The 10,310-nt window shown below is 47.4% G+C and overlaps 1 protein-coding gene across 1 annotated transcript; it reads left to right on the top strand.

The window, feature by feature from the left end:
* Positions 1 to 1,896: 1,896 nt before the first annotated feature.
* On the top strand, positions 1,897 to 5,756 carry LOC117513403. Its single transcript, XM_034173587.1, is given in 5 exon segments — positions 1,897 to 2,224; positions 2,574 to 4,154; positions 4,225 to 4,493; positions 4,559 to 4,666; positions 4,668 to 5,756. Coding segments are annotated over 5 exon segments (3,375 nt in total).
* The last annotated feature ends 4,554 nt before the right edge of the window (positions 5,757 to 10,310 follow it).

The raw sequence follows: 10,310 nt of genomic DNA, 5'->3' as shown, positions 1-10,310 counted from the left end.
AAATATAAAAAAAAAAAGAGAAAAGTGTGACTTTGCGGAAGAAGTGGTTCGGTTAATAACTGCCGTTATATAAATAAGGCTTAGAAGGGTAAAGTGTGTCCGTCCATCTGTTCACTGGCTGCCGTGCAGAGCCGATTGGGTTGTTGAACCTGAAGCTACAGTAGTTCAGCCCTGGAGGACACCGAATGTTTTCCCCTACGCTCCTGAACCACGGTCCAGGGGCTGAGGTAGGAAAGTTCAACATTGGCGACCACGAAAGGACCTTGGAGTTACATAAGACAGCAGTGGTGAGCGATTAATAGCAAATTGATATATTATATTGATATATAATTGCTATCTGACTAGCAAGCCCAAGATGCTAAGTAAAACAGTAGCCGCTAGCTGCCGGCCTGCTGATGCAAACACAAGTTGCATTACTGGGGATGAAATGAATTATTCCAACCCGTTCATGACGGGGACTGCAGTTGGAGGACAGCAAGAGGATAATGTAGGTGAGGCTGAATGAGAGACCTGGAAGTGTGAATCCCTTTTCTGTGAAGAGGAGCCATTTGAGAATGAGGCAAGGAGGGACACAAACTCACATGTGTCCCAGTTTTCCAGCACAAACCCCTTCACTGACCAAAAGTACTGTTTCCATGACTGTGATGTACGGTATAAAGCAACATGTCACCATGCATATAACCACCAAATGCCGCATGCAGCTACGCCTTCAACTGCTGCCTACGCAAAACCTTTCCCTTCTGCCCATATGTGGAGGTTCTGCCAGAGTACACCAGTTGCATGTAACCCCCCATGCCCCACAGGCCCAGGGCTGCAGGCTCCGTACTGTAACATACCACTGGACTTTGACTGTGAACCTTCACCAGAGCAAAAGCCCAGTCAGACTGTGCAGCTAAAGAGCCTTTCACCCAAATCTGTGCGGCCAAAATCATGTACACATCAGTCTCGGCATGCACATCACCAGGTTTCATCAGAAAGTGAGGATGATTGCGATCAGAGAGAACAAGTTCCAACCTTACGTCCCGGTCAATATGATGGCACCACCCCATGGAAAGAGTTCCTGCACCGGTTTGAAAGTTGTGCTAAAGCGAATTACTGGTCAGAAAAGACTAAAGCCATCCAGCTAAAGTTTTGTCTGGTGGGTGCAGCAGGAGCGGTAGTACACAGAAATCCCCGCTCATCACAGTGGGATTACTGCCGCTTGGTGGAGGAAATGGAGACTGCATATGGCCCGTCTTCAGAGAATGCAGCTGAAGTGGCTGTCGAGCTGAGACGGCGCATCCGCAAACCGGGTGAGGCTTTTATGTCTTGAGGGATGACATCTATGAGAAAGTGTCCCTTGCCTACAGCAACAGGACTGAGACTGAGCAGGATTCCATTGGTGTTGAAGTCTTCATTAATGCTGTAGGAGATACAGAAATGGTACAGAAACTGTTAGAGTAACAGCCACAAACACTAGCCCGAGCCTACCATATAGCCCACCGTTATGAGACCACCAAACGCGCAGGGGCATATGTCACAGGCCTCATGCACTCAGGGGCACCTACCATGAACGAGAAGAGGACCCGCACTGCTGTCCATCAGGGAAGGTGCAGAGGAAGAGGAGTGGCTAAGACCTCCTGTGGCCCCACAAGCAGCCAGTTGGGAACCCAGACCTCCTGACCAACCAGTTTACAATTTCCTGCAGCCTTCCTTTTACTTAAAATATGTGCCAAATAAGGGGAGGGGCCGTAAAAACATGAACTGGGAGGAGATTTGTTGTCACAGTTGTTCAGGGTGGGGTCACATGAGGAGAAATTGCCCCTCACCAAAGAACGCTAACAAGCCCAAGCTTCAACAAGTTCCCCCAAAACCCAGAGCCCTGCTGTGCTTCACCTAAAAGCACCAAGTCAAGAAATGAGCATCTACATGAGAGTGCATAACCTGGATGTGTGTGCTGTGCTGGACAGTGCGGCTCAGAAAAGTGTGCTACCACTGTTCTATTACAGTGCCTTCCACCCTGCCGAGCGGCCTCCACTCCAGCAGTCAATCACAAAGACTCTGCTTGGTATCGGGCCTGGTGATGTGCCTGTGCTCGGTGAGGCTGTACAGATCAATCGCCATGAAGTGAGTGTGCACTTCCTAGTGGCTGATGTAGCCACTAACGATGCTCTGCTGGGCCACCCATTCTTGGTTCAAGCCAAAGCACATCTGGACTATGAAAATCAGAAGATAGTGCTCTTTGGTGAGACAGTACCTTATTTTCAAGGGGAAAAAGGTTCAAGGTCAAATGCAGTAAGAGTGTCACGAACTGTGGTGCTAGAACCTGGACAAGAGTATCTGGTTCGAGGCCACCCTTGCAAAGGGGAAGGAGTTAGAGGGGAAGTAATGCTGGGCCCGTGTCTTGGTGGATGCTCAACCCTCCAAAGCAGTGCCCTTCCATTGTTTTAACCCTGGCAATACCGCGGTTACTGTAAAGAAAGGGGCCATTGTGGGGTTTCTCCACCCTGTCAAAGCTGTACAGCCCACATAAGTCACAGATCAGGTTGAGCAAGCTGACAGCTGCACCATTGCTGTTCCCCCACACCTACAAGAGCTCCATGCCCAGAGCTCCACTGAACTTAAACCAGAAGAGCGGCTCCAGCTAGCCCAGCTCCTACGCACTTATGCGAGCATGTTCTCCACTGGCCCCAGTGACCTTTGCTGCACCGGCCTGGTGCAGCATGACATTGTAACCCGACCTGGCACTCCAGTTAAGCAGCCACCACGTCGGATGGCAGCTGAAAAACAACAAAGTGCAGACAAGCAAATTCAGGACGGATTAGAGGCGGGAGTGGCCCGCCGCAGCCATAGCAGTTGGGCTTCCCCAATAGTGATGGTGCGTAAAAAGTATTGGACGTACCATCTCTGCATAGACTACAGAGCCCTAAATGACACCACCATCAAGGATGCAAATCCGCTGCCCCGCATCCAAGACACACTCGACACCCTCTCTACCGCCAAATGGTTCAATACACTGGACCTCGCTTCCGGCTACTGGCAGGTCGAGTTGACCCCCAGGGCACGTACGGCAGCCGCCTTCTGCACCAGAAAAGGACTTTTTGAGTGGAATGTCATGCAGTTTGGACTGTGCAATGCACCAGCAACATTCCAGCGGCTGATGGACCATGTCCTGACTGGTATACAGTGGGAGACCTGCCTGGTGTACTTGGATGACATAATTGTGCTGGGCAGGAATGTGGCAGAGATGTTGCAGCGTTTAGGCCAGGTTTTTGACCGTCTTTGCCAGGACAACCTGAAGTTAAAACCTGACAAATGTTGTCTCTTCCGCCGTCAGGTGGCCTACTTGGGCCACATCGTTTCAGAGGATGGTGTAGCCACTGACCCCAGCAAGATCCAGAAGGTGAAAGAGTGGCCAACACCTAGATCAACCCAGGAGGTACGTCAGTTTGTAGGCCTTGCCTCATACTATCAGCGTTTTGTGAAAGACTTTGCTGCTGTGGCTGAACCCCTCCGTGCCCTTAATAAGAAATATGCCCGGTTTCAGTGGAGTGCAGAATGCCAGGCAGCATTTGATGAACTCAAACACCGGCTGACCACAGCACCTGTCCTGGGCTATCCACTTGACCAAGGTGACATGATACTGGACACTGATGCGAGCGATGTGGGCATCGGTGCTGTGCTTTCACAAACCCAGCAGGGCAAAGAGCACGTATTAGCATATGGGAGTCGCAAGTTGTCAAAAACTGAGCGGAATTACTGCACCACACGGCGTGAGCTGCTGGCCATGGTGGAGTTCACAAGACATTTTCGGCAGTATCTCCTGGGGCGGCCCTCCAGTCTTTGGTGGCTCACAAGGCTGAAAGAACCTGAGGGACAGCTCGCCAGGTGGTTGGAAAGGCTTGCTGAATACGACTTGGAAATTGTCCATCGCCCCGGCCGGTCGCACACAAATGCTGATAGCCTCTCTAGGAGACCATGCCGCCAGTATTGTCCATGTAGGCTTCCAGACCCTTCCCTTTACTCGGAGAATGTCAGTCATCAAGCTGTGCAGTGCGACTTGGACTCTGACATCAACCAGGTGATGTTGAGCCCAGTGGGGGTAGAGGGACCCACAGCTCCCACAGTAGCAAATCCAGTGGGGGCACACAAGGAAATCCCAGCTGATGTGCATGGTTCTGGGTTTCGTGAAAGAATCTGTAGGTCTGAGGCGAATAACTGAGCTGTTCAGTGGTTGGTCTGCAGAGGAGCTGCAGCAGGCTCAGAAGGCTGATCCAGATATTGCACCTATCAGGGCATGGATGGAGGCCAGTGAAGAATGGCCACTCTGGCTAACAGTCTCAGCGCACAGCCCAGCCACAAAGACATATTGGAGCCAGTGGAAGCGGCTCTACATCAGAGATGGGATACTGGTCAGGCGTTTCTACTACCTAGATGATACCCAGTTCTACCCACAGGTTGTACTCCCTCAGGCCCTTCGATCAGATGTCATGAGACAGATGCATGAGGGGCAGGTGGGGGGACACTTTGGGGTGGAAAGGACTGTAGCTCGCCTGCAGACCCGATACTACTGTTACAGAATGAGAGAGGACGTTACCTCTGGTGCAGTACCTGTATCAGCTGTGCAGCCAAAGCCAGGCCCCAGAAGACACCGCAGGCACCTATGGGCACTGTCAGAGTTGGAGCCCCCATTGGAACGCATTGCCTTGGACATCATGGGACCATTGAATGAGACAGAGCGTAAACAGTCATTTGTGCTTATGATTCAGGACTATTTCACAAAGTTTGTGGAAGCTTTTCCCCTGCCTGACCAGCAGGCTGTGACTGTGGCCAGAGTGTTGGCCTCAGACTGGGTGTGCCGTTATGGAGTGCCACAGACACTGCACAGTGACCAAGGCTGAAATTTCGAATCAGAGGTGTTCCAGGAAATGTGCAAATTGTTCGGCATTGAGAAGACACGCACCACACCCTTTCGACCTCAGTCTGATGGCCAAGTTGAGAGATGTAACACCACCTTGTTAAAGATACTAGCGACTACGGCTGAGCGCTGCCATTGGGACTGGGACCTCATGATCCCCTATGCTGTAATGGCCTACAGAGCAACAAAGCACAGCGCAACTGGTTTCACTCCCAACTTCATGATGTTTGGCCGGGAAGTGAGCGAACCGGTGGATCTGGTGGCTGGCCTGCCCCCAAGCACTGATACAGCCCCCTCAGTCCCCGAATTTGTCCAACAGACCCGAGAGCGCCTGGAACTAGCTCATCAAATTGCCAGGGACGTCCTTGGTGAGTCGGTGCAACGTGCAAAGAGACAATATTACAAAAACTGCTGCTGCACACAGTACCAGATTGGCGACGCTGTGTGGTATCTAATCAAGGGCACCCGGAAAGTCAGGAACAGGGTTAAGAAATTCCTGCCATCCTATGAGGGCCCTTACTTCATCTTGGGGCATTTGGACGATCTGGTGTATCGCATCCAGAAAGGCTCGAAGACCAAAGTGAAGGTAGCTCACCATGATCAATTGAAGCCATACCGCTGCCGTGACCTACTGGACAACACTTGGGCTCTGGAACGGGCTTGCAACTGGGCACCTGTGGAGGTGTCACCCCCCGACGTTGAGCGAGGATCCTGCAGACTATACCCTTGGTTTGACTCAACTGTTCGACAGCATCAACACCGCAGCTGGCAAGGCCCCCGACTGCAACTCTTCAGATCCAGCCATGGTCACCACACCTATTCCCTCCACCCTGCCTCCGGACTCGGCTGCTCCCCTTGACTCTCAGGACAGTGGGGGCGGGGTGTGGAACGTCAGCAGGGCCATAACTGTTGGAGGCCGATTCGCCAGCGAAGGTCGCCGGTCCGGTTTGGTGAGTGGGTTGACTGAATTCATCATTCATAAACAGGGTTTTCTTAAAAAAAAAAAAAAAAAAAGTGCACAGGTTGTAAGCACTTGAAAAAAAAAAGAGTTCCGAGAATGGAGTGTTTTGACTTTTGCACTGATATTGCATTTGCTGTTATTTTGCTGTTCAGGTTAGGGTTGAGTGTTACAAATGTCCCGCCCTGAAATGGTCGGCTAACTGCTAACAAAGAGCCCCAGATGGAAGGGTTTTAGCCACGCGACGGGTGATACTAATCTCGTTTATACTTCCAGGTTCGTGCTCTGCCATGATGTGCTTGTATGTGTACTTTCTTGGAGTGGAAATATGTAAATTGCCATCCATAGTGGGGGTAGTGTTATGAGAGCAGCTAATACTGAGGAGTCTTCCCCTTTAAAAGAGAGAGCTCTGCATGCTGTGATGACGTCAGTGTGTGCGTGTGTGGCGGGCTGAGCGGGAGGAGATGAGTGTGGAACGCAGCAGGTTAGCAGGGAGAGAGAAAAATATCAAAAAAAAAAAAAGAAAAGTGTGACTTTGCGGAAGAAGTGTTCGGTTAATAACTGCCGTAATAAAAATAAGGCTTAGAAGGGTAAAGTGTGTCCGTCCATCTGTTCACTGGCTGCCGTGCAGAGCCGATTGGGTTGTTGAACCTAAAGCTACAGTAGTTCAGCCCTGGAGGACAACCGAATGTTTTCCCCTACGCTCCTGAACCATGGTCCAGGGGCAGAGTAGGAAAGTTCAACATTATTTTGTATTTGGATATTGAACATTTTGCACACCATTGCACATCTGAAAGAAATTAAACTATTTAACATGTTTTCTATAAATGCAGTCTCCTGCCTGCTGATGTTACTTTCAAATAGTTAAATTAATGAGCCATACTTATACATCACTCTGTATGTAGAAGTTAATTAAAACATATTTATGAGTTTGCTGCCCCTTTATGGTTAAAAACAAGAATGACACCTGTATGATGTAAGATAATTACAAATAATGCTAATGATTGTGGGTACGTTACACACATAACAGTGTCGCCTATGGAATAATGAGGCATCTGGTGCTGAGGTGATGGTAGGGGGGCCCCCAAATGAAATTCTGCTTAAGGCCCCATAAAGGCTTGGGCTGGCCCTGGCACAAATGGGCGTGGCCTATATCTTTGGAAAGAGCTTCCTCCACTGATTACAACAGCATGAAGGTTTCCTATGTGTGGCTGACACATCACAAGTTATTACAATGTGTTTATGTCAAAACATATTTATTATTTCTAACACCTCCTACTGGTTTTCTCTATGTGGCCAGGTTGTTCTGTGTTCTACCAATCTGGCAAATTTTATGCCATTTGGTAATCCCATTCATGAGAAAACCCACCATTAGTTCAATTGCATCACATATGGCCAAACTCAAAGTCAAGAAACTTGTAAACAAAGTAAAAAAATTCAAGGTTTCTGGGCCAATTTTTCAGCGTCAAGCTCCAGAGAACGTTTTGACACCAGTCTGGCTTTTCTGTGTCAAAAATACAGAAACGAGCGTTTCGCATATTTCACAAGTTGGCACAAAGAGGAATGGCCTATACCATTGGCAGGACCTTAATCCACCGATCACACCAGTTTTATGATTTTATTGTGGCCAGCCTAAGGCACACCTATGCAATAATCATGCTGTTTTATCATGGCAAAGGAGAAGTGTTCACTAACAGATTCAGACAGATCTGTGAACAATATTTGAGAGAAATAGGTCTTTTGTGTATATAAAAAATGTTTTAGGTCTTTGAGTTCAGCTCATGAAAAATGGGAGTAAAAACAAAAGTGTTGCGTTTATATTTTTGTTCAGCATATTTACACCTAAACAAAGCAGTTTTAGAGCACCAGAGAGAGACCAGTCAGTAACGTCATGGTGCTGCTGTACTCTGATTGGCTGACACCCCTACCCCTCATAAAAACCCAAAACAAAACAAAAAAACCCCCCCAAAAACAAACAAACAAAAAAACAGATTTGCATGATTCATAGCATAAAAATATGAAACAGAATGTGACATTTTAACCTCTTAAAATAGGTCAAGATTATCCATCTTTGAACTTGTCAAGGTCTGTGTCCCAAGAATGTTCCCTGTAAATTTGAAGACTCTCGTTGTAATAGGACTGGACTTACGCTGACCATAGACAGATGGAAGGACAGGCGCAAATCCTTCGCAATACCCAATGGTCATATTTGATGGCCTTGGGTAAAAATGATTAGTAAGCTATGAGTTGCACCCACTACGCAAGCTTGTTGTGTGCAGTTATCATAGTAGCCAGGCAATGGGGTAGGGATTGGAAAAAACTAATGACACAACAGTATAATGCTCGACCGTCTCATTTCAGAATTATTTGTTCTGGCCGCTGCTGACTCTGATGTCCTGAATCTTGAATAGTTTTGTGAAACACAGATCTTAGAGGGGTGCAGACTCTAAATCGGGATACAGCCACAATAGCAACTCTCCCCCAGGGTAAATAGTGTTCCTCCACTATTTACCCTGTGGAGGTTGGTTGCCGTGGCTACGTGGGAACATCAGCCATCCACCTCCTGAGGGAGGTGGGTGTGTGCGGGGCAGTTCTCCGAAAAGCAACGAAAGACCTGGCAGAGGAACCGGTGAGAAGTAGCTTCTGGCTTTGGCTTAAAAGGAAGGCTACATGCTGGGGCACAGCCTAGCTCAAGGCCAGGCTGCAGGGGGCGACTGGGAGACGTCCCAGTTGCTGCCCCACCACCAGGAGACGTTCCAGGTTCGAAGGGGTGAAACGTCAAAGATTGGTGGTACCTGGCTGACGACCCTGCAGCAGGCGAACCCGTAGGCACCGGAGGAGGTGTGTTAGGGAGCAAATACAATCAGGCGAACACCAACCTGTGATCATGTACTCACTTCTTTGGTTATGAGTTAATGCTGCCACCTAGTGTTGTGGAAGAATGTAGCATGTGAATGTTTAGCTTATGATTTTTTTTCTATATGTTTATCAAGAACTGTACACCTGTATGTTTTTTGTTTGCTTGTTTTTTTTCATAGTATTAACTATTCAGTGCTCCAGTAACATTATCAAAGTTCCAAAAGTTCTCTATTGAAAAGTCTTCTCTTATTTAGGACACCCCCTATGAGTTGTTGTTGCCCTAGTATTTGATAAGATAGGCATGGCCACCAATGGGCCTCAGGGCCAACATAGGACTGATGAATTAAAGGAAAATGGAGTGAGTCACTTTTACAGATCAGTCAAGTGAGCAGAATCGTGTGGCATCATTGTGACCTTTGGTCAACTGATAACCTCGGGTCAGGGTTGACACTTTTACCAACACTGTCAGCAACATAAAAAGTTGAACATCCTCATCTGAATAATGAATATCACAATGAATGAGATTCCTTCCTGTCAGACCTGCTGTGATTCCAGCCTGTGAAGGTGTCTCATCAGGCCTCTGCTGGATTTATTGCTCTGTGAGGTTCATCCTCATGGGCCAAGCCCAAACCATCACACACCATCCCCATGCAGCCGACACATCAGTGGTGTCCACCCAGCTCTGGCTACGCTGCGAGACAGCACACGCACACACCGTGATACTCCAGCGTTGTGTCTGACGCATTCAGCTGAGAACACACCACAGGCTAAAACACTGCATCACTTTGAGTTTTATTTATGTGAGTTTCTCATGTTTGAGATGTCATCCTGGATATTGTTAGATCTAACATGTACTGCATCCCAACATAATAATCTGCGGCTGACATTACCACGGGCAAAGACAAGCAAATATCATCCAAACCACAAAGAAAAACCGCAATAACTATGAAGCAAACTGACTTTTCTGTGTACAAAAAAAAAAAAAAAAACAGACAGAAAAGCAAACTGGTCAGGATTTATTCTGGTCATGAAACAAACCACTGACATGTAATTTTGGTGTGTCGTGGTAAGTCTCAATATTGGAATAGAAATAATTTCACCCAGAAGGGTCTTTCAAATGGTCTCTTTTATTGTGATTTCTTTAAATAATGAACTGTTAAAAGTGTTTGTAAAATCATTTATTGAATCCTGGCTTGTATTTGGATGAGAATGAGACACATTTAAGAAAGAGTGGAACATTTAAATAATCTGGTGAACAAACGTACTCGTGGAGAAAAGTAAAGACTTGAACTCATAATGTATTCTTCATATGTGCATTTTAAACAATTTTCCCTCAGGGCTTTCAGAATTTGATTAATGTGCACAGAGAATGACATCAATCAACAGTGATAAAAGGAAAGAAAAAGAAACCCTTGAGTGACCAAGCAGATGGGGCCGGAGAGGATTTAAGTTGTGTTTGACTCTTAGTGTGACCCCTTATCTCAAGACCTAAGAAGCAGGGTTGTCATGGGATGTTTGACGTATGTCCTCCATAAAAAAAAAAAAAAAAAAAGAACTTCTGTATCATCTGAGGTACTTTGTGATGTATGAGGTCTA

Source organism: Thalassophryne amazonica, chromosome 7 (genome assembly GCF_902500255.1).
Source record: "Thalassophryne amazonica chromosome 7, fThaAma1.1, whole genome shotgun sequence".
NCBI lineage: Eukaryota > Metazoa > Chordata > Actinopteri > Batrachoidiformes > Batrachoididae > Thalassophryne > Thalassophryne amazonica.
This window is presented reverse-complemented; position numbering and strand designations above follow the sequence as displayed.